We start from the raw sequence: 26,353 nt of genomic DNA, 5'->3' as shown, positions 1-26,353 counted from the left end.
ATAAAAGTTGTTAGTGAGGTTTTCAGAATCGGTAAGGAAAACAAAAAATTATAATTTTAGAGAGGATCTATTTAATGTTATTTTTTTCCTTAAATAGGTTGAAAGTAGAACGAATAGATTGTGCATATCGCCACGTTTTTATACAGAGTACGTATTATTACGGGTTTATACAAAGGAGGCTGAGTTTAATAAATTTATAAGAAATGTTGCAATATATATTACATTAGAAAGCATAGATTTTTGAACTATATCTTCTTAATACCCTATTGTTGCAAAACTATGCTGCATTATTACAAAACGTATCTATTAAAATAAGTACCGACACTGAGGGATGCGACCACACACATAACAGACCAAACCGGTTCGACCTTATTGAAATTTCGAATCTAAGGTGATGTCACCATTTTATATATTTCTTCCACCCCAATGTCTCGTTCGTTCAATTTATACTCTTGTTTAACTCGAGAATTAAACATTCCCCTAAAGCTTCTGTACTACCGCGGACCGAGTGCATTCTTATCATCTTCTTCCTTTTTGTCCTCCTCCTCGCGAGTATCTACATTATTTTTATTTATTCCGAAAGCCCTCCCAGGTTTAAATTGAACCGAAGATTTAAAGGCGTCCTTCCGAAAATAAACTTCATTGCATTCCACCGCCGTTAAAAACTTGTATCTCGGATACCCAGGCCGTTTCGCCGAGGGAAATGTATCCCGCCTACATGTATTTAGGACTGATTTATTGTCCGTTATGTATGACAAACACAAGGTAACCATGTTGAGCGCCCACAGCGGTTGGAAACAAAAAGGATTTTTTGATTTAATGAGAATGTTCCAGTGTTGACAGAAATGCAACGAAAGACATTGATAAGGGAAAGCGGAAAATCTAGTTTAAATCTGAGGACGGTTAGGTTCTAATTTCTGTGTAGTATAATGCAACTTTTGGTGATATATTTTACTTTATCATACAAATACAAAAAAATTAAGAAATATATTAAACTAATAAAATAAACTTATATATTTGCATTTATAATGATTTTGCATTTCTATGAATTAGGGAAGATTTAAGGAGCCTTACTTTTAGATGTTAACCTAAAATAATTTGGTTCCTTCTAAAAATTTGGACAACCTTACATACTTGTAATCCTACTTACAGATAGATATAACTTCCACCCTTTTTAAATCTTTGCACAAACAAAAAATTAATATAATATAATGTGGGCAATCTCTCCAATTGTTCCCAGATAGCGCTGTGGGTATTTTGTAATTGAAGAAATTTTTCAAGTTTGACGATTGAGGAAGTGTGTTAACCTACATCAAACATTTAGGTAAAATTTCGGTTCCGGGCATAAATTAATCAGTAATAATTTCAGACAACTTTATAAGAATACAGACTCCAGACAAAACCTGACCAGGATAGGTCTTTCACAGTTTAAAAAATAGACGAGATAGAAAATTAAAGTATGTGACTAAATTGATCCGGTTAAATGTTGGGCTGAGAAGTGCTTTTATTGTTGTTACACCTCTCTCTTGGGGATCTATCAAACGTTCGGAATCTTTAATTGATTCGAAGAATAAATCGAGTTGATTCATTTATATCTGGGATTTAAACCTTTTTAAAAATGAAGTAACATTAAAGAGGCGGTCACGAAGAATTTAGCCCCGAAGCAGTAATCATCCTGCTCTCAGATGACTAGTTCCTTCAGTGGGAAATTTAAAGGGTTCTTTCAAATTGTGAAATCCTTTGGCACGCTTCTCTCTGACTGCTAGTAGTGCAAAATTATGGGCAATTTTAAGGACTTTTTATTTTTACCTTTAATGTTTATATTCATGCTTTAATTTTCACATACCAAAGTATTTTGATTATTAAATAAGTAATTAAAAAAAAATAATAAATACAAAATACAGAAATATTTATTAGTTAATGTTGAGGTGTAGATAGTTGACCGTAGATTAATGCTTGAAGAAGTTATTAGTTAATAAATGAATTTATACATCATAAGTATTATTTAACATTAGTACCACTTAATTACTTTAATCCTATAAACTCTGCAAAAGAGCAAATTGAATAATTATACTGCAGAGAAAGAACACGAATATTACTATAATTAATAAATAACAATGCTTTGTGGTTCTTCATCTCAACACTAAATTATCAGCGCAGCCGAGCATGGGTATTGTACTATCCTGAGTCAAACTTTTTCTGGGGAGTATTACTTTCATTAGGGCGTATTGAAGCCACCACTTACGTGGTTCATCAGTATGTATATTATCTCACTATACAAATGTCAAGACTATCCTAAATGTTTTAAAATATATATCTAGTAATCTATTGTTCATTAAGTGGTAACAGGTTTTCCTAACATAACATTCAACAGAACTATGGTAGTTCATCTATAATATTATAGAAAAAGGAAAAGGTTGGTCTAACGTAGACTCGCTCCTCATTTAAAACTTTTTTGGACACATTTTTTTTTTTTTTTTGTGGGGCTCCACACCCTACAGCACCAGCCGACCAACAGAAACTCCAATAATTACGCCCATAATTTATACCTAAGACGGCCATATTGTTATATGTTAATGAGAAGGGCACAGCGAGAATCGTCGAATGTTTGTTTTATTTCTGAATCTACTCCCCTCTCCCTCTATCTTACCCCCCTTGCGCTCCCTACGTATCTCGCTTTTCGTGACTCACCGCACTTGTGCTTGTGTTACCCGTTCGCGTGGATACGGGACATACGGAACTAATTAAAATCAAAATGAGATAGTCTCCAGAAGGTCACAATAAATAAATGTATCCCTTTTCGTGTAAAGTACGATTGCAGGCCAAAATAAAGTTAGGAAAAAAAGAAGTAATATATATAAATTTATAAAATAAAATATAAATCTCTGAGACAGACAGACGAAACCGGAATATACGCCTTACCGCCGATAAATTCTTGCATACATTATTAATATATTCAGAGGCCCGGCTATTGGAGATAGGACCGAGAGAGGGACAAAGATTTATAATCGGTTCGATTGAATGGCCACGGACTGATCTGTTTTATTTAACAGAATACATTTTACTCCCCTAACATTACATTATTTACTAATTCGAATTTGAAAAATATCGCATGTACTCTGGCAGAGCATGCCTTTTCTCAAAGCGGATTCGGCCTTCAATTTATTATCGGCTCCAATATAATATTTAAAAGGATTTTGCTTCCCATTAAATTAAAAAACCGACGAAATCACATTATATTTATGTTTTATAGTTGATAAAAACAATTTACATTTTATAACAAATAAGCTTTGTTTTTTATTATTATTTTTTTGATAGCAAGAGATGATATTTTTTATTAAGAAATGGTCAATTAGGGGCAATGAAGTAATAATGATTGTGATGTAGGAACTCATTCATACTGTATTAGCAGAAAAATAATAAATAGAAAAAAAACCAAGTAAAATTATAAAAACATTATTACTAATTCTTTAAACGTGAAAGGACAGAAATGGCTTAGAAAAAAAAAATTAAACTTCAAAAATAAAATTGTTTTCATACAACACTAACCATTTGGAATAGAATTTAACCAGGAATAAAAATAAAATTATATTTTAAACAAGTGCAAGTTTACGTCAGGTAATGTCTGAGGATGTATTATGATATACAGTAAGCAAGTGTGTCATACTGATTTAATGTCCTACATAAATGAAAACTGCATATAAATAATATATTAGACACACATTGCTAACCTGGATAAAACAGTATCAATTCTAAATTTGTTAACATTTGCATGGGATAAAAAAATTTATTAATAGATATATTAATAAAATAATTTTTCATAGTTAACAGATTAATTAATTGGTTCAATTTATCCAATGTTTTTATAATAAAAAAAAAGTTTAAAATAAAATTAAAGTAAGCACTCAACATCCATATTATTATCTATAGTTCAGTTTAAAAAAAAGAATTATAAATTTCATTATCTATATTAAAAGTTAAAACATGAAAAAGTAAGAAATATTATTTAACTAAAGTGAAAATAACAACATCTTCTCAGATTAGTTTCTCAGGCTTGTTGGACATGTGTTTACATAAAAATACAAATTTAATTTTTACACAAAATTTTCTATTTATACAAATATCCAACAAGTATGTATTTTGACTTTTTTTTTTAATACTAAATTTCAAATTCTATGTATGAATACATACACACATATATATATACATATACACACACAAATATAGTGTTTTAACTTAGTAAATGACCTCAGAGACGGAAAAAATTTAGGTTCCTAGCAGGTAAATGGCAAGGCTAAATGAAGACGACCACCCCCAAACAGAAAGGACAAAAGGGGAAAAAAGTGAGGAGAGATAAACAAAAGGAAAGCAGTTACGAAAAAGTAGAAGAGCAGTGTTTCTGAGAAGGAATCGGACATAACTCAAGCCAGGGACTCATAAAGTAATTATAGAAAGTTTGGGCGACTTTCAGGCTTGCCTTATTTACAGCCTTGGTTTGTCCCTACAGGTGACTGGATAGTTCTCCACTGATGGGACCACACGTCATGCTGTCTAACAATAAAGAGGGACTTAGAATATATATATATCAGGGAAATAATCTAAGTACTCGATACTAAATGAGATATAAAAAATTATGTGGCTGCATCATTCAATATGAACTTTTAGATAGTGCCTAATTCAAGTATGAGCCATTTACAAACTTGAAGGATTGTAAGATAAGTTGAGTTTTGATAACAGGTATCGATACCTTAAAGGGATCTTCGCAATGATAATATCGCCAAATGAATTACTTCGCCTGGCAAATTGGTTCAATATGTTATTTTTCCTTCGGCAGCTTCCTTCGCTTTTCCGCAGCAGCACCTTCTTAGTTTTGATAACTATATTTTAATTACTTTCGTGGAACTTTCGCTCAACAATTTATAGTAGCATTGTCACTTAGAAATTCATTATAAGATATAAACATTTAAATATTTTACAGCTATCTTAATTTAGAAACAACCAAAACAAAATACAAAAGTCATTAATACAAAAATTAGTGTAGAATATCCATCATAATTCTTATTTACACAACTAAGACCACTTAATGTACTCTCTAACTTAAACTAGATTTATAAATTCCTTTAATCTACACTAAAAAGCAAATGATTCAGAGGACGAACCATATCGATTTCAACATGTTCTGCAGAGTATAAAACACAACATTTTTCAACAATTTTCTGACTTATACTATTTTTACCACTATTTTTAGATGTAGTCATAAATAAAAAGACTCATAATTTTCTACTTTCAGCATTGTAAAAATAACTAAAATTACTATTTCAACTTAAAACACTCTAATTTCAATTTGAATTCACTATTGTTTACTACACATATCAATAGTATTATTAATATTTCATCCATATAGCGATAGTGGGGTGTTACACGTATTCCTTTATATATTTATTTATTACATTACTTACATTACTTCCAAACCCATGCTCTCAAGACTTTCTTATATCCGGCAATACTTTATCAAGGAATATCGTTTTTTCTTAAATGTTGGGGCCAAAGATAACCCACTAAAACGGCCAATAAGTGACATAAATAAGCTAGGAACTAGGAGCGGCTAGAAATTATCCCTTCATTGTATTGACGTTGAGCAACAGGCCTCAACCCCGAAGCGACCTCCCGATTTCTATAATATCTCCAATCTCAACGAGAGTGGTTGCTCTGCATAATTTACGTCCCTCTCATCCCATTTGTGTCAGCTATTGGAAAATTTATATGTGGCGGTTCGTACAACTGACACTAATATGTCGCCGGTGGCGGGTTAGGCCCATGTTCCAGTGCTGATTCCAAGATTCTCTAGCTAATCGCTTATTTCATACCGATTTAGGTTTTGCCCAACTGTACTTCCTGCTAATGATAAAATTGTAATTACTAAAAAAAAATTTTAGATTCCATTTATAATTTTTTTTTAACTCTAAATATACGACTTAATATAACGGAAGTAGGCGAAATAACACTAATTTTGATGTTAGAAAATACTTGAATGAACCATGAAATCTGATCAAGTACTGTTAATTAAAATAAATATTTTTTAGCCCATTTCAAGCTCAATTTTGACATCATAGATGAATTCCTAGTATGAATTTTATATCGCAATACAATTGTTTAAAAACTAAGTATTTTATAAAATATACAAACTTCTTCCAAATATCATTTTAATAAGATTGTGATTAATTATTACTGTTTTAGACATCATTTCATAATTGATTTAATCCTGGGTTCAATTCTAAGCTATGCAAAATTAAAGCTAAATATTTTGTGTCTATATGACATATGTCTTATATGTCTAGAAATCATTAAAAGGAAGGCGAAATTTAATATTTTAAACTGCCCTCCATTAACCTCAAAATTTTGTTTTTCAAAAAGACACTTGATAGGTATGATGATGATTATGCGTTGGTAGAAAAATAAGTTATTTACTCTAGGTTTTTATAAACTCACTTTCATGAACTAGGGCAGTACCTGCAGAACACCCTCCATGACGGCAAGAGCAACCATAGGCCACAGGTATCAAAGAGATAAATGGTATACAGCCAGTCACAAAGGCCGGGAAACATGTCTCTAAAAGAGCAAGGTGTGAGGTGGGGATGGACTCAAAAACCCTTTTCGGAAATATATGGTCGTTAGGTATGAGATATATTTTAAAGGGCTTCCTTTGACAAAACCTCAACTCCCAGGGAGGCTGAAAGGTCAGGCATTGTTACAAATAGAAAATCCGCTTATGGTTCCTCTTGTTCAGGAATATTCCTTACTTTCTTTCCGAGAAACGAACCTTTAAAGGAATTATTTGCTCTTTTTTTTAACTTCATACAACTTTTCAAACTCCATCTCGAGACATTGACACACTGCAATTCACAAACTACTCGGTCGGTTTTAGTTATGGTTTAATCAGTGATATCAATTTATATGTAAATTCGCATGCTTTTAGTTTTCCCCACCAAACAAGCTATCATATACGCTGTTATTTCTCTTGTATAATTGTATACATGTCATTTCCTACCGCCTTGTTTGTACAATTCTGAATTTTCATTGGGGGTCTCTCTTTGAATTTACGGTTGGAATATTTCGCCTCTATTCGATCATTAAATGATATAGCCGATGGAGGTTGAACAAATACACACACTGTTCAAGAGTGATTATAAACAGAATGATTAAAATTTAATTATATTAAAATTTTGGAGGATTCAAAGCGGGATGTATTAGCAAATCCAAAACAGTTGCCAACGGAATACACTAATCCACCTTACATAAAGTCATTATTGTTTTAAAAATTTGAATCTGGTTTAAATGCATTACCTAAAGTTAGTACAATCTTAACTCTAGTTCTACTAGTGTTTTTAAGTTTTTTAGCATGCCTCAGTGAAGACTAAAACAATTATTTTTTCTGTAAATGTATTTATTAGTTACTCGTAATGATTGATAAAATTACAAGTGAAACAGAGGATAAAGCAAGACAAGCCAACTAACCAATAGGTAATACGAGCATTAAGCAACTGAGACCATAGTTAACTCCCCTATTGACAATCGGATTGGAGACGCCCTTGATACAGCAATACGATTGACAGTGACCACCTTAATCGAACCGGTAATGAACCCACTAACAGAGCTTCGTGATTGGCTCCCCTCCCGGATCTAGGATTATTGGACTGTCCTCTTCCTGCGGTCAGGTAGTCCATTAGTTGGAGATGGTTTTGGGCTTCCGCTACGTCGGCTTAATCTACTTCGTCCTCATATTCCCAATGGTAGATTATTAGTGGAGGAAACCGATCGTAGTGCATGTTGATGGTGCCAATGGACAAGAGGATTGGTGGTCGAACGATTCTTATCTTCAACAGCTGAATTACTTTTGGAGTCGGGCGTGTTATACCATGTTAACCTTAATTAGATTATTGCGAGCATGAGCGTTGTTATAATTTTTTGGGAGAAACTAAAGGCTTGTTCTGAAAACCACTTCTAGAGTAACTAGAGTAACTCAAATAGAAGATTTCCCAACTTTTTTTGGGTTTTCAAATTAATGTGGAGGGGTGAAACCCTTTCAACTGCTCTCAAGATGACGTTCCTGGATGTAAGAAGAATCTTTGATCAGTATTTGGGTGAACTTGTCTTCTTCTGTCCTGATTGGCTTCGTAACATGTATGCATAATCTATGTTCTGAAGGACTCCTCTTCAAAGCACCGATCTAGAAGGCTAATATTTCATTTGCAAAACTTGAGAACAATCAAATATATTCTTTTCAACAATTTTCTTCTAACATTTACGTTATGTTAATATATTCAGTTTGGAAATATAGATATACCCATTAAAATTGAAATATTTTGGCGACCGAAGAATTGTGACAACTATACGAAAAACCGCGTAACTAGAATCCAGTATACAAAATTAATGTTATAACAAGTGCAATGGGCATGTAACTTCACATGCCCATTGCATGAAACATCAATGGGAACATTTTATTATGTCCGATTTAGTAGATTTGGGATTTGATGGAGTTCAGCACATTGATGTATGTAAACAAATACTGTCATTTTAGAATTATGAAAACACAAGCTCATTTGTACAAACCTCCTAACATAATTTTTTAAAGTTAAATGAACTAAGGAGTGTTCCATTTATTATAGAGTAACTGAGTATTCATGGAATACAGATGTAGTAGGGTTGGTTCAGCAACACAGCTTGTAATTGTTTCTTCTTTTAAAACGTTAAATCTGTGACTAACACAGTCAATTTCCATTTCTAAAGATTCCTAGTTTTTATGCAGTAAATTTGTCTGTCGGAGATTAAACTTTTACAGAAATAACGTTCTCAGAAGTGAGTACCAGTTGTTTGTTTTTTATAACACAACATATGATATATCCATTATTTTACCAATTAATTTATCTTAGGATCTGGAATTTGACATTGTTTGTTCTTGCTCTAAGCTACAAAAATAATTTATTTTTACATAGAGTAAAATATTTCATTTTAAATCGTTACTTGCAATAAAATAATAATAATAATAATAAATACGTATAAATACAATTCAATAGCGAACAGAAGACAACCTTGACACCGGTAAAGAGGGAATGTAGAAATGGATTTCCCATATATAAAATTTATCTCCAGCACTCGGGAAGTTCCCTTTGAGCCGTAAAGTAGAACTGGATCCAGAAATAAATAAAGATCCAAGTATTAATAAAGTAAGGGAAGAGTATTGTTCGATATTTACCTTTGTGGGTGGGGGAGTAAGGACAGAGTAGAGGATTTTAGGGCCAGAACCCTAAATCTGTGTTATTGTAGGGTAGGCGAGCGGGATATTAAAACGAAACCCCTTCCAATAAGGGATGTTTATGATAGGCACCTCCCCCGACACCTCGCCGCTTACCTTCAGCGTTTTATTAGCAGCTCTAGCTAACAGCGTTAGGTTGCTTTTACTGGCACTAGGGAGGGAGGATGAGTCATTAGCTCTCGGGGCATCGTAAAAATAAAAGGGATTACTAATTAACTAGAGGTGGAAAAACGTATGACGAGTATGATCCTCTTGATTATATACATGGTGGAATAGTATCAATATTCATGACAGGATTATTGGAATTAAATTTAATAATGTAATTTCAATTACATTACACAGTTAATTTAATCTTTATTATTTTAGGCTAACTGTATATAGGATTAGGTACACTAAAATATTATCAAACTCCTATTATAATTTATTTTATTTCCAAGTTCAAATTACATATTAAAAATATCACAATAAATTTAGCAGATACAATTCCAAAGGTTTTACTCAAAATTAAAAAGGAGGTGGTCCGGGTTGCAGTCGAGAAAAGCAATTAAGAAATTGTTTTAAATATTCTCAAATAGTTATAATTATACATAAAAATAATGACTTCAGGGTTAAAAATGTATTTCGTGATGACATTGGAGTAGGTGAAAAGCCAATGTGTAGAAGTGATTTTTTACAAATAAGAGTTTTAATAATATCGACCTGAGCCTAAACAAAATTTATATTTTAGTATCGACAAAATTGGAAAATCATTAATATTTATTAGTTAATTTTATATAATTACATATTTTTGGTTCAATTACAGGTATTTAGCAAGAGAACTCTTATTACAAACTATTAGTACCATTGCAAATCAATTGTATTCCTTGGCTTCTCACCTAATCATTCATGTTTTATAGGCCCTTTATTTGTCCATTCCCAAACTATTTTCCGTACTTAAACACTGCATAAATGATCTAGTGGTTTTTGTGGATTCGAATCCAAGGTATCCTTCATACGTAGCTATACATATAGTATACCTCCTATATGTACGTACTAAATACCAATTAAAATCTTTTCAGGAGGGCACGAAAAAAATGTGGACTCGAAGCTTTTATTCTTATTTATAGTTATGTTCATTACTATCAGATTATAAACGAAAAATCTACTGAACAATACACCCTTATTGGTTCTCATTACATATCTAACTCAGCAAACACTCGAGGAAGACAGCAGGGCTGTGTATAATTAGCAACAATTTAGCGCATAGTTAACACAAACAGTTCTACCATAACCGGTAGCCTACTCTAATGGAGATGACTGCGAATGCCAGCCCATATATCTTCACCGCTTCCGGGATCTTCTGCTGTTTTTGTGCCCCTACGGGATCTTCCCAGAAACGGGAACTCTCGGCGTAACTTATTGCCGGGCACGCGACAACACACCTGGCTGTGGGTTCCCCCTTGCCACTAAATTTAGACTGAAGATGTCTCCTACATGCGGGTTATAGCGGTATGTAAACTGTTCATTGATTCATATTCTATATTGTTCAGAACATTCCATATTGTTCATATTATCCAACATCATATTCCGTATTGTCCATATAAACACAGAACTGTTACGAACTGACGAGTTAACAAGGAGCAGTTTTTGGCTGCTCACTGTAATACTTTAAAAACTTTAAAGATACCTACTATTTATTACTACTAGTTCCTCATATTTTTTTTTCTAAACTGTAAATCTAATAAAAAAAAAGAATTTAGAAGAAAGAAATCCAAATTAAATCATCAGTTTTGATATCTGCATATAATAGGACCCAAGTGACGCTAAAAATTGAAGATATAGTGTCTTACTACTAATAGGAGAATTGTGGATCCTAATAGGGTCTGTAGTAGGAATTTGTTATTCGACGTTTGTAAGACAACGGGCAGAGAATTACGGGCAGAATACTGTGCTAACAAGCACTCCCTACCCCATGCAGTCCCCGGGGATATCGCTAAAAGCCCAACAATGAAAACATTACCTATGACCGGCTAAAAAATGGATATGCCCCGTTATAAAAGAGGGCCAGATGGAAGAAAGAAGAAATGAGACGGGGTTGACGAAGAGACGAGAAAGGAAAGAGGAGTCTGTTATCTGGAGGCAGACATCGATGGTCTAAAACAAAGCCCTAATTGGCCCCTATTTATGGACTCCAGCTCGAGAGTTATCGTCCTCTTGTCTCCCCCAGCATTAATCCTTTCGGCCTACTCAGAGCCGGCTTCTTCACTTGCGTTTTTTCTCCCTATGTGCGCACATATGTGCGCGAATGTTTTTTTCTTCGTCTTCCTCTGGGTCACCATTGTCCTGTCAATTCATCAATTCCTCCAAGACCGGCCTCTGTATATGACCGCACATTTGCAAGTGCGGGTTACGCTACAGACACAACATTGGATCAGATCTCTTGCATTCGGCAATGACAGCTACCAACTTTTATTATTTTTATTTCTTAAAAAAATAAATCCCTCGTATAATGGGAAGCTCACATTCACAACAAAAATTCATTAAATCATTCATTGTGTATTCCTAAAATTTGAATTTAAAAAGTAGACGAAGGTGGGAGAAAAGCTTTTAAAATTCTTCTTACTAGCCTTAAATAGTAACTAAATTTATTTCTTGGAAAGTTGATAAATGTTACAGGAATTATAAGTAATTTATTTCCATTGATAAACAATATTGTACTTTATTAAAACTATGTCTGCTAAAAAATTAAAACCACTAAACCACTACAGGACTATTCAGGACACTTCAATATTAATATATTTTTCGTCATGCTACGAAAATGCTGATTTCGAAAATAAAATAAATAAATTCGAAATGACCACCTGGATCAATGATATACGTGGGAATGTACCCTTGCCAGACATGGACGTAGAAGGGAATGCTGATGGTGGCAGAGGATCCTACGATCTAGAAGGCCTGTTCTAGCAAGGCTAGCAGAGATATATTGCCCGCTGTTAGCACGACACTCCGATATGATCGACTCTTCCAATCTCTCTTCCTTAATTAGCCGTTTTTTGTCCCGCCTGCTTCGTATGCCGAACCTATTGGCACATGAATACATTTACGTACGTATCACTGCTGCGTTTAAATTCGACTAATTAGGCTATTTATAACGAATTCGTCTCTTTATTGTACTACCATTAAATATTTTTTGCTATTATCCTTTTGGTGAATGATCCTCTTCCCGGAGTTACCTGTTCCAGGTGAAACCCAACACCAGACTTATAAATAACATTTTCGAAATACTAGATTATTAAAATAAAAATAGATTTCAATTTTATAGTTAAGTTTAGCTTTGTAGGCAAATTATCTGACATGACATTTTTACATAATTCAATAGCAAAATCAATAAATTTAATCACATTTTAACCATTTGCAATGATTTCTTGATCGACTAACAAGATATTTTCAAATTTAGAAAAGGATAATCAAAATAACTAGGAATCAAATAATTTCTTACTTAACTAAGGGAACTATTGGATAAATTAAGAGGAAATACGATTAAAATTTAAAAAAGTGGAAAAGTTTGACATGGTCATTCACACAAAATAAAAAAAAAATCTTACTTTTATAATATTGCTGTAGCATGTTGAGGCTTAAGGTGAAGATCCAGTTTTAAAAACAGATGACACTGAATTTCAATAATTATGAACGTTAGAAAAAAAAACACTGTTTTAATCGACAGCGAACGGTGAAAAACAAATCCTCTAGTCCAAGAGGAGAAAAAAGACAGTTTTTTCATCACAATTTTTTATTACTTTAATGAAAAATATGTATGATTACTAATCAAAATTGATGAGTCTGTCAACTATAGGTAGAGGGAATAAGAAATGGCGGCTGTTTCAAAACGTTAAAAAAATTGATTTTTCATTCGGTGCTCTATAACATAAAAACTACAAACAACACCATAAAACCTAAGAGGACATTTAAAGTAGAGTAAACTTGCGCTGTCAGACATTCACTAACTACTGATTTTTCAGTACATTTTTTATGAAATAGCTTTTTCAAAAGCTATAACTTGGGAACTATTGTACGTAAATAGCTCTATTAACTCATATTTTAGCAAATATACTCTACTTTATAATGTTCTCCTACGTTTTCTAGTGTTGTTGGTGGTTTTAAAGACATAAAGCTCCGAATGAAAAATATTTTTTTGCGTTTTAAAACAGTCGTCATTTTTTATTCCCCCTCATCATACTTGGCAGACTGATGATTTTAGGCAATTATACATAGTTTTCATAAAAGTAATCAAAAATTGGGATGAAATAACTGTATTTTTTTTCTCCCCGGCTCTTGTACAACTCGTGAGTTAATGAAAAACTCGATTCCTGAAACAAATAAAATCATTTAATGTAATATATTTAGGTTTAAATGAATATACATACACTAATTTAAATTAAATCTACTATGCAGATTATTTATAATAATCTGCGTTGGGAAATAATTCTTATTATATACTTATATTTTACAGTTAATTACTTGGATTGATTGATTTTCCAAATAATTGTAGTTAACTGTAAATATGAGAAACGCTGCAGCATGGATTAGGGCAAGACATTCTATATATACTTAGCTAAAGGTTTAAAAATAGAGATGTGATTTTTATTTTTTTTTCAGATTGTACCATTGTCCCAAAAACATAATTATATAATCGTCTTAAAAAGCCAACGAGCTCTCATTTATAACACACGAAATACAACCGTTTTAAATAGTTGGAACGAGATAAGGGATTTGTCTGAAAGGTTGGCACAGATGTCTGTTCCTATTTAACATCCGATAGACTGACATTTGTGTTAAGGGATGAAGAGCAAATGGGATTTTAAATTTATCGCTAAAGGGGGAGAAGATCTGTAGCTGGGTTTAGAGAAGGCCAGATTTAGAGTCTGACATATGGCAGAATCGAGAAGTTTTTGCCATGATACATTTTACCATAGGCTGGCTTCCTTTCTAATAGGACAGTCGTGCGACCGTGTAACGTAGGATTTATATAGAAATCTGGAATTCGAAATGTCCTTCCAGCCAGTCTTGTTAAAGAATTTAGAGAGAAAACGGACACGAGACCTTATGGTCAATTTGATGTTGAAGGAGTGTTTTCTAAGTAGGACATTGGCGAATGCCATTAATCTGAAAATAAATTGTTTGAAAATTAGACTATATGGAGATCTCCAATAAATAAATGAACTAGAACAAGCAGAACGAGTTTGTTAATGAAATTAGTTATAAAATTATGTTATTAAAATCATTATTTTAAAATATATTAATAACAAAAATAATTTGTTCTGAAGAAAAAAAAATTGAACAAAAAATCATTTAATTCAACATATAAATAAAAGGTCTACTTTTTTTTCAGAAGAGCACTAATGACAGTAGTTGTACTTGAGCGAATGAAGGTGCTGTAACATTTTAGGTAAAATAGGGATAAGATACTACTCGGTGATGTATTAAAATTACTTAGAATCAACATTAAACATGTTAGTTATAATAATGCTAGTCGAGTTCAATTTTAGATGGATGATAAGGAATCGATTGTAGACTTCTTGTCAAGATAAGCCAAGCCACGACTAGCCGCATTCAGTTTTAATTAAACATCATGTTTTCCTTGTACATTTTCTTGTAGGCTGACATTTTTTATGTTCCTCGTTATCCTCATTTAAAGCTCATTATCTGCATCGACAACTTTGCGTCCATCACATGCTTTCATGCCATCGCGATCGGTGAGGGTTCATCGTTTATAGGACTATATCGAAAATAATCTACTTACTAATTGAACGTTAATTAAATTGGAACAGTGAACCCTAATGAGGCTTCTATTACAAGGAGGGTCAGGTGGGCCGAGTTTGTTAGAATCCCCCTGGGCTGGGTAATTATCGCTCATTAATATTGGTCTGATAAAGGGATAACAAGACTATTAGTTGCCTTGTTCATGCCAGGTTCTGGGGTTGTTGGAGTTTCACTGAGATTCGAAGTATGGGTGGTTACTTAACATAACATTTGCTAATTTTAAAATATGAAGTTTATACGAAACAAAAATATTTCTTTGCTTGGTATAGTCATGAGGTATGGCTGTATTTAAATTAATATTTCTTGTTTTGCCAACGGTGGCAAGAAATAATAATTACTATTAATACATTTTTACAAAGTATTTTTTAAAATGCTCAAAACTGTAGTCAGAGACCTCCCTCTCCAATTCCTTGTACCTACCTGACTGTATAAGCCAATGGGGGTAGGTGCAACTAGACACTATGAGCTTAATATGTTAGAGTCCCCTTACTTTCTTATTTTTAATAAGTTCTTGAACCGAAGGTAACATTCGGGAAAATTGTGGGAAACTTTACTTTAAATATTTTTCATGTTTTTTATCTACCATTTAGGTTTAAACTGCCGTATTCAAGTAACTACTAACTAACTTAATTAATTTTACTTTGTTCCGAAATTGCTGTAAGTTGTGAATAGCCTGGTGACTTACATTTTTTATACCCTTTAATTTACTGAAGAAGAACTAAAGTACCATTTTTCATTAAATTCGGGCTAATTTACTCTACAGCGCCTATAAGAAGTTCCACATCAAAAAATCAAATGCTGAAGACAAGAAATGTACACACAAAAAATGTCCTGCCACATGTTAAGCGATCCAAATTAAACACACTTAAATTTTATTTACCTACTTCGGTAAACAATTAACATTAAGTTTAGAAAAATCGGAACTTTTTTTAACTCAGTTCAACTATTCTTCAATATGGAGATTGACTTGAAATTATCATAGAAAGCTATTGATTTCCTTTAAAATGAAGCTATCACGCCACCTATTTATCACAAGTTAAGGAAGCTTAAAAACAATATGGCGGGCGTAGCTTAGTTTTCCAAAGGCCTTGGTAAGGCTAGAGACTGTGAAGCGACAGGTGCTCTACGGTATGAACCAAAGACAAAGAAGAGGCGGTAACGACCCCTGACAACGATGGTGGCCATTTATTTTTATGCATGATTTCATATAAATCGGGAAGAGGCTCCCGGATTGGCGGGCACAGGCCGTGCATGACCGAGTCCGGAAAATCGGCCTTTTCCACTGTGGGAAACTATTGTCTTGAGGGACCTCCCACAGGCCTTCGGCGGGATCGCGGGTCTAGGAAAAACCTTATCCGCCCACCATTCTTCTTGTAATACCTTCATCGCTTCGTTGAACATTCAGTTGGAAAAAAATAGAGTTACTAAATTAGTTAAATCAACTACCTGACGGATGGCAGATTTTTTATAGGATTAAAATCTCAAAGAACTTGCAGCTGTAGATGAAGAATACTTAAGAATACAGTTAAATTTATCAAGGTACATTTTAGAAATATCGGCTGTTTGCTTGTAGTTTGTTCTATATCTCAATCAAAATAATAAAATATGATGTAGGTTATATCAATGCATTCATTTCGTCACTTGTGTTAAATAAATATTAATCAATATCAATCCATTAAACGAATTCCGAAACGTGATTATATTTCAAATACCGAAATATAAAAGATAAGATGAAAAAGAATTTCATTAAGTGAAGCAGAAAACTATGAATAAAAAACGAAATCACTTACGATTTGAAAGGCTTCAAACGGGCCGACACTCCTGATGAAGCCGTAAAAGGCCTCTCGTCGCCGAGCAACGACCACATAAATGTCCAAAGAGGTTCCAACGAATTTGGAAGAATCGCTGGAAGTTTAATCTGACCGAGAGGAAGTCTCGATTCCCTTTCATTTTCCTAAGAAGCCAGTCCCGCCCTCGTAAAACTCGAGAACCATTTGCAAATAAAGTACACCGCCAATCTTCTCAAAAGGTGTGGGAACATTTTTTTTTAATGGTTAACCTTATAATTCAACACAATTACGGACTTTTTTTTACTCTATCCACTGCAAGATGATTTGAAAGATTCAGGCTCAGAAATACCGGATAAGACAAATGTACCTAATAAATCTTGGAAAAAGAATTAGAAAATAATTTGTTTGCCGACTGTTTGGGTCACGGAAATGTAATCAACGAGGAAATAATAACGGATAGTAAAAATAATATTGAGATTGAGATCCTTAGTCAACCTCTAAATATAATTAAATCGTTATTTATTATTAAAATACTAAATTTCTTACTTCTCGTGCGGTTACGACATTATGTTCCGCTTTTATCTCCAGTATTGCACTGTTAAATCTAACACTCAGTTTTAGTTGACATATGTATAAATTTATACATACATTTAGCTGAATACAGATTTGTTTTCATTATAATTATTCTTAAATATTTTCTAAAAACTATGGAAGTTAATTCCTTTATGCTATTCTACAAACCAACTTTACAGTAACACTCTCTGCATCTTAAAGTTACGCTCAAACATGAACATAATTTACTAATAATTTACTAAATTGAAATGAATAATTACAACAGTGATATTGATAATTATAACCCAGACGAAATCAAACAAAAGTTTTCAGTACCTAATTTAAAATAGCATAGTTTCTAGTACACATTTAATGATTAATAAAATGGAATTGCGTATTAACCGGACCGCTATAATAAAAGAGCAATAGAAACATCAAAGAATCTATAGGAAATAAGAGGGATAGATATATGAAGGAGAGAAAGAGAAGAGTGGAGCAAGGATAGGAGGGGTGAGGAAGCCCCGCCCATCTGTCATAACTCAAGGATATTAGATCATCTGAGAAGCGGGCTTGCGCCTTCCCCCAACCAATCATATTTCTTCCTTAACACCGCCTCCATTTTAGCTCCACGGAAGTCAATAGTCTGATATATATTTATCGGAGTTACTTTATATCACGAGGCGCTCCTCGTTGTTCTGATCAATGCCCGTCAACCTTTTTATTACTGTCGTTAACATTAGAAATGACGTATAACATCCTATAATCGGATGGTAATATTGACTCAACACACTCGGTAATCATATTAGATTTTTGAATGGTGAAATCCAAAGTCGATACATAACTTATCACAGCTAAATGATTTCTTATTAAAAATGAATAGAAAAATATTATTCATTCACATGAATTTACTCGATGCTTCTATTCCTTTAACCTAAGAAAATTGTGAAAAAACTGTAAACGACCATATATACTATACACAATTATAGACTAAAGCTGTAATTAAGGAAGAAAATGATGGTCAAGTTTGTTGCGGCATCTCTCTGATCCAACCAAACCAATAGATACCGGTTCGATTCCGGCCAGTGATATTTGACTCAAGTTACAAAATTTTACTTTCTTATGCTGGTTAGAATAGGGTGTGAACCAGCAGAATGGTTTTATTGTCCACATTTCCTGCCGTTGTAAGAGTACATGACATGAGACAATTAAACAAAATAAGTAATAATAACTAACTTATACTTTATTGATATCGACAAAATCATTAGAATTAAATTTCATTTCCTTATTTAAAATAGCTAATGTTTATGTTTAGTTATTTGTTTGGAAATTCTAGTTTAAAACAATTAATTTATATGTTTAATTATTTGTTTATCCTTAAAAATAAAACGTTATAATTATTTTACAGGTGAGAGCTGCTCTGGTTCTGATGAAGAAACACCATCTGGTGAAGCAGTCGGACCAGCTTGCCCACAGTGCGGTGCTGAGTTCAGAGGATATCCAGAGCTAGCAGAGCACAGTAAGCTGTGCTTGTTAGGCGAAGATGGTGGAAAGACCGACGAAGCAAGGCGACAAGATGCTGAAAACAATAATAGCTTGGAAGAAGAAGAGCAAATTGTGTTCCCGTTTGGTAGCCCAGGGCACGTCACACTTGAGGCTTTGCAGAATACTAAAGTAGCGGTAGCCCAATTCGCTGCTACAGCTATGGCGAACAATGCCGATAATCCAGCAGCTCTACAAGAACTAGCGGTGCTCCAATCCACCCTATACACACTTCAACACCAACAGATGATGCAGTTAAACCTGATACAGCAACTGCAACAACAATTGCAAATCACTAGGCCGAAAGATAGTACCCCACCTCCAATGGTGAAAAGAAGTCGAAGTCCAACACCAGTCACAGTCAAACCGGAATCGCCGCCTGCACCAACACCAACTCCACCACCAGCAGTCACAGTGCCGCCCCAGCCATCCCCGCCTGTCTCCCTCCCGCCCTGCTCCATTTCGTCATCGTTCGCCTCCTCCATCATCACCAACCTCGACCCTCCGCCTTCCCCAAGTGAGCCCAATACTCTAGAGATGCTCCAAAGACGTGCGCAAGAAGTTTTAGACAATGCTAGTCAAGGTTTGCTGGCTAATAATTTGGCAGACGAACTAGCATTCAGGAAAAACGGTAGCAAAGGAGGAGTATCTCCCTATGATTCAAGAACAGGTGGAAGAAACGAACCATTCTTCAAACACAGATGCCGTTATTGTGGAAAAGTTTTCGGGAGTGATTCTGCTCTTCAAATTCACATAAGATCTCACACTGGCGAGCGTCCTTTTAAATGCAATGTGTGTGGCAGCAGGTTCACGACTAAGGGAAACCTAAAAGTCCATTTCCAAAGACATTCAGCGAAATTTCCTCACATAAAAATGAACCCCAATCCGGTTCCTGAGCATCTGGACAAATATCATCCCCCTTTACTGGCGCAAATGGGTGCTCACCAAAGCCTTCCACCGGGGCCGCCACCCTTTCCTCCCCAGTTCACACCCCTATATCGTCCGCCCCATGACCTCGTCCTCCCCCCTCAGAGAACACACGAACCTGTCAATAAGCCTATCCTCCCAGTCTCTGTATTCGGCCCTCGAATCGAACAAGAGGTACCGGAAAACCTTAGTAGTAAGGCCCCGGACCAAACATCCCCAGAACAGGAATATAAAAAGGAGCCGACTGACGAGGAGCCTCGGGAGGATAGACTCAGCCCTAAGCGGGAGGTGGAGGCGGAGGGGGAACTGGAGAGGTACCCATCGCCTCCAGGCTACGATGACTGCAGCCTAGATAGCAAGTACACCGGAGAAGACATCCCAGGAGACAGAGACAGCCCAGGAATGGAGAAGAACGAGGACAGTTTCCAGGACCAACCAGAGAACCTCTCTAATAAAAGTACGTCTGACTTAGGTCACTTATCTTTAACCCCAGATCACAGATTTCAACAGTCTGTTAACTTTCCTAACATAGCCTCACCTCCTAGTAGTACTTCTTCAGGTAGTGTACATAGATTGACTCCGAGGGGGTTCCTTCCTAATGAGCCTGATCCTATAAAAGACCCTGCCATATATTCCAGTCTCCTTCCCAGACCCGGCAGCACCGACAATTCTTGGGAGAGCCTCATCGAGATCACCAAGACGTCGGAAACGCACAAGTTACAACAATTAGTTGACAACATCGAAAACAAACTAACAGACCCGAACCAGTGTGTGATCTGCCATAGGGTATTGTCCTGCAAGAGCGCCTTACAAATGCACTACAGGACACACACTGGGGAACGGCCATTTCGCTGCAAGATCTGTGGTAGGGCATTCACTACGAAGGGTAACCTAAAAACACATATGGGTGTACACAGGATAAAACCACCGATGAGGATGTTACATCAATGTCCTGTGTGCCACAAGAAGTTTACGAATGGGCTCGTCCTACAGCAGCATATAAGGCTGCACACCGGCGAGCCAACAGACCTCACGCCCGAACAGATCCAAGCGGCCGAAATCAAAGAATTCGTACCCCACCCTAATTTCCCAATACATTTCCCTCCTATATCCCAGCCCTCCCCGAGTCCAAAAGAAGAGAAGAATGACTACGCTGAGGAGGTCAGGGCTAGTTCCCTCAGTCCAATATCCGACGCCGCATTCTCCACATCCATTACCGCTCTTGAGAATCAAGTTCGAACCATAACAACCATTGCCTCCCACTATATCCCCTCAAAATTTGTTAATGATAGTGACGACATGTCAAGTAACAAAGATTATAACCCTATTACAGTGAATGGAGACATGAAATCACCCGGCCAGAGCCCTAGAAGCGGTTCTGAAAGCGGGCCTTCACCAGCGACGTTGCAACTGACACGAGAGTCTCCTGCAGCCTCCGAGTCATCTTCATTGGGGGCCCTGGATCTGACGCCGAGGTCCTCATCAGCCATGTTTCCAGCGTTCTTCCCACCCGCCAGTGGAGCCCCACTCATCACGTCTGCTTTGTCTTCGCTGACTTCCTCAGTACTTACGACAACAGCTTTCAACCCCTTAGGTCTGGCAGTAGGACCCCCAGGTAATATTTTTAAATATAAATGTTTAAGAATCCATTTAGGTACAGCGAAAACAATCTGTTAATGAAAAAAAGAATACTGGAATAATTGTGCGACTGCCAAACCCCGATTAACTGACTTCTAAAAATAGATAGGCAGCCAAATATTCATTTGTTGGTATTTAAAGCTGGTGTCTATTGTATTTTTACGCAGTCACTTGCAGTCCTGCATCTCGAACTTTCAGTCCCTTCTATAATTAAAAATAGATTCTAAATATCTTAGTCTAAACTATCTTCTCCCCTAAGGCACATTTCCATTCTCTCAGGTTATGGATGACAGAGTTCCCATCTATTTTTGATTCCACTCAGAAAATAAAAAAGGCCTGACATGTCTGACTTCACATTTAACTATAAATGAGCACATATCTTATTCATTCAGAAATAAAACTTTTCATAGGCGTTTCTATCTATAAAACTAAAAATTTGTTTGTTTTCTATAATTTAAATGAAGAAGTTAAAACTATTATTTATTTTTTTTCAGATTATAAATATAGAAGTACAATTTTACAATATTCTGTACAGTATTACTTTTTAATTAGTTAATAATTGAGTTTTCATATACTATTTATGTTTGACATTAAATATAATTAACAAATAAAAATATTATAAGTTTAAGTAATATTTTATTTTTAGTTCGAGGGAATACAACTTGCAACCTCTGCTTCAAAACATTCGCCTGCAATTCAGCGCTCGAAATTCACTATAGGAGTCATACTAAGGAAAGGCCATTCAAATGCACCATTTGTGACAGGGGATTTTCAACAAAGGTAACTTCCACATAATCACTACCAAATTAAATTATTTTTTGGATAGTTAATTTGTATATATTTCAAAATAAAATTTTTAAAATGCACTACTCAGTAGAACAAGAGCTTGGTGAAGAGGAGAGAGATTATAGACATCCTAGCTAGAAAACATTCCTCATCCCAAATTAGCAGAGCCTGAACCTGTTCCAATCACTGAATAGCCTGCCACTCACAATAATTTTCTATTTTTAACAATCTTACCCACATTCACTTTTTTATTTTTAATCTACAATCCAAAAAAAACAACTCAAAAACAAAAAAATAATTGATTTGATACAAAGAAAATATTAATTTATTTATCTAATTGTATTGAGGTATGTTAGTAAAAAAAAATTGCTTTACAAGTTAAAATGTTTATTTTAAGAACTTGATACATATATACAAAATACAAAAGTCATTACATTATTTTATGTTTTATGTTTATTTTTTTAATATTTAATAGAATATGTGAAACTTACTAAAACACGACTTTTCAGCATCCAGTTATTTATTTAAACTACTGTATCCAAAATGAATAAAAAATGTGTGAGAGGCAGGATAAACAAATACAAATTCAAATATAATATTGTAAAACAGTTTCTATTTTGTGGGTTTGCTCATTAGTTGTTGCCATTGGCTTCCTCAAAAATTTATACTTTTTTTTTTTAAAGTAAATTTGTTTAATTAAAACAAGAGTTACAGATTTATTTAAAATTTTATAATTAAAAAAAAATACATTCATTTTCTGTTAATTATTCAATTAATATAAGTAATGGATTTTAGGGGAACATGAAACAGCATATGCTCACCCATAAAATACGAGACATGCCTCCACACCTGTTTGAACAGAAACAAGGAGGAGGAACACCCAGTGCAACGGTTCTCAACCCAGAAGGAAACTTGAACCCAAGTGTACAGCAGCCACAACAACAGCCTATTCTACAACAACCGCAACCGCTACAGAATCAACAACAAACACCACCTCAGCCAAGTCAACCACCACAGCCTGTCCAACAGGCCGAAGTGGAACCAGCACGTCCGCCAAGTCCTCAACAGAAAATAGAACTTGGTGTAAAGAGATCTCCACCACAGGGAGACACCCCAGCAATGCCTCTACCTAAACGACAGCCAAGTAAGTTTAAGCACTAAACTTGATATTCATAGAACACTTACATGGAATTGTTGCTTTCATATGTCAGAACAGATCATACAATAGGAAATTGAATAATAAACTATTCTCTATGTAATTATAAATTATAGTTCTCATATTATTATTTTATACAATTTGTTATTCATAAAATATATTTTGCAACCAAAATACATTTCAAAGTTTAGCAAATTAAATCTAAAAATTCTAAGAAAAACAAGAATTGATAAAACAATGGTGATATTGGAGAAATATAAAATCTAACACAGTCAATAAGAACAACACTAAAAAATTAGTAAACTTAGTAAGTTATATAAGATAATTCCTTTAAAATTTAATAAAGACAGAAAACTTTGAAAGTGTAAGTACCACATCCGCTGGCTGTTAATCTGAAAAGCATTGATTAAATATTTTTTAATAATTTCAAAAGACTTTAGAGGCCCGCTCCTTCATTAAGGGATTTATCTGTCTAGTCTTGTCACTTTCCATTGTATACTCTGTCTGCTTTTTGATTTAATAAGCATTATTATTTTGTTTTGACCTCTATTTTTGTTCAAATAAAAAATAACTGCATTCCAATATTAATTATACTTACATGATATTAACTTTTTATATATATATATAACAGCTTTAATTGCTTATTTGCTTTGCTTACTAACTAAATCTTCATTGATCAACACAAAATTACTTAATTGATAAATAAACTGATATAAAAACATTTTCAATTCATTTTGTGTTGCTCAAAAAACCTTGCCAATAACAAAGAGTATACACTATATGTTTTGGTTCTTATAACCAAAACTAACACTTCCCTCATTTTAACAACTAAAAAAATATCACCAATGAAACAAGCCCTCATTAACACCCCATCACTCTCAATTAATTCATTAAATCACAATACATTAAAAAACTAGGGCCCATATTACCTTGTTTTAATAACATAATACTTCTGATTTTGGATATCTAATAGTCTGATGATAGCTTTAATCTTTAGAAAAACAAAATTATATTTATAACTCAATTGATTAATTTTAACACTATCAAGACAGTTGGTTGTGAGTTATCTCAATTTGTAAAGATAAATCAAAGGAATACTAAAGTATTAAAATTATTGAGTGGTGTGAATGCTGAGCTAACAGCACGCGGGTGTGGTTTGCAGGCTTGCCCAAGCACTTGTGCCATGTTTGCAATAAGAACTTCTCCTCATCGTCTGCTCTCCAGATCCACATGAGGACCCACACTGGGGACAAGCCATTCCGATGTTCTATCTGTCACAAAGCCTTCACCACCAAAGGAAACCTCAAGGTGAGTAAAGTCTTATTCAAAATCACTAACATTGTCTTAGATTCATTTACTGTGGCAAGACCAGTGACTATTAAAACCAGTGAGCAAACAGTTTGGCCTTCTGTTGAACTGTTGACAAATTTATTGATACAAAAACTTCCAGAAAAATGACTAAAAATAACTTAGTTCTTAGGATATATCTTTTTAAATTAAAATGAAGAAACTATCAATTTAAATAGTTTTTTGAGCTTCATAATAAAATTGGATTAAATTGTATTTGAATTTTGATAAATATATAATATGAATAAAGAATCACTATACTTGAAACACTATACAGTAGTTGCCATTAATTAGTGTATCACATAATATGAATTGAATAGTATAAAACAAAAAAACTTGCATAATTCCTATGTGTATAATTAGTTCAGGCAATAAACCAATGAATAACTAAGGAATATGTATTTGAAATATTTTAAGATTATAGGGAAAAAATGAGGAATCTCACTTTTTTCTAATTCCTCAGAACATAGTTTATCTTAAAATTGCCTATATGCTTCACACAGATAATTCAACAGAAATTGTGAGCTGTTTAAGCTTATTTTTCTCCTATTTTGGCTTTATCATCACATCTACTATCCAAAAATCTATCAGAAACAATTGCTACACATTTTTGAGAAAAAAAGAAATGGGTTTCCTCATTTTTTCCATAACCATTCCTCATAAGTAAATAAAACATTATTTAATTATTAAATATTCTTATCTTAAAAATTTTTAATATTAAAAGATGGAAATGCAAAGCTTAAGATAGAGATAGTCAGGTAGCCAATCAACATTTTCTCCAAAAATCTTCATTTTGTATATATTGATCACACTACCAAGAATAAACTGGTCATTTAAATACAACTTACTGCAGGATAAAGATAATTGTTTAATCAGATAATATTTTTCTTTGAAAGATCAGAAAAATTTTAATCAAATTCAGTAAAACAAATTTTGTTATATACTATTAGGAACTTAATGAGCAATATTATTAAACTATATTTGTAAACAGAGGTTTTTAATTAATTTTTAAAACAAATTAATTGTTTTAGTAAATTTGAAAATGGCTATTTTAATCATTTTCAATGGACTTCATTGAGCAAACTTTTAATGCAGGGAGTATAAAATTTGTGCATTTTTCATTTGTAGGAAGATAGTCCGGGTGGCAGTCAATAAAGGTATCAAAATAGTAAAAGAAAACTATTTATTGTTAAATACTGGAAGATTATTGATTGACCGTGTGTAAAGATGAAAGGAATATGGTCCGGGTGCGGTCAAAAAAGAACAAAAAAATAGTAATGGAAGATTATTGATTGACCGTGTGTAAAGATGAAAGGAATATGGTCCGGGTGCGGTCAAAAAAACTCAAATAGTATAATTCTACTATTTGAGTTTTTTTGACCGCACCCATGGACCATATTCCTTTCATAAAAAATACCATATCTCAACATTATATTGAGATATTAGAGGTTATTAATATATAGTATGGTCCATTTATAAAAGACACTGGGCTAGTTTTATTTACTT

The 26,353-nt window shown here is 34.0% G+C and overlaps 1 protein-coding gene across 7 annotated transcripts in view; it reads left to right on the top strand.

Annotated features, from left to right (window-relative positions):
* LOC106681190 (homeotic protein spalt-major) overlaps window positions 1–26,353 on the top strand; it is a 177,566-nt gene that overhangs the window by 147,568 nt on the left and 3,645 nt on the right. For 3 of the 7 annotated variants that reach the window (XM_014421384.2, XM_067046314.1, XM_014421385.2), the window contains 4 exons: window positions 18,860–21,535; window positions 22,205–22,338; window positions 23,140–23,488; window positions 24,663–24,808. In XM_014421384.2, the coding sequence (XP_014276870.1) occupies window positions 18,860–21,535; window positions 22,205–22,338; window positions 23,140–23,488; window positions 24,663–24,808 (3,305 nt within the window). The remainder of the gene's footprint in view (window positions 1–18,859; window positions 21,536–22,204; window positions 22,339–23,139; window positions 23,489–24,662; window positions 24,809–26,353) is intronic. The other 4 variants (XM_014421390.2, XM_014421387.2, XM_014421388.2 and 1 more) reach the window with 4 other exon arrangements.

The sequence above is a fragment of the Halyomorpha halys genome, unplaced genomic scaffold (genome assembly GCF_000696795.3).
Source record: "Halyomorpha halys isolate HHAL.00 unplaced genomic scaffold, Hhal_1.1 Scaffold316.1, whole genome shotgun sequence".
In the NCBI taxonomy this organism is placed as follows: Eukaryota; Metazoa; Arthropoda; class Insecta; order Hemiptera; family Pentatomidae; genus Halyomorpha; species Halyomorpha halys.
The sequence above is the reverse complement of the archived record's forward strand: the minus strand, read 5'-3'. Positions and strand labels throughout refer to the sequence as shown.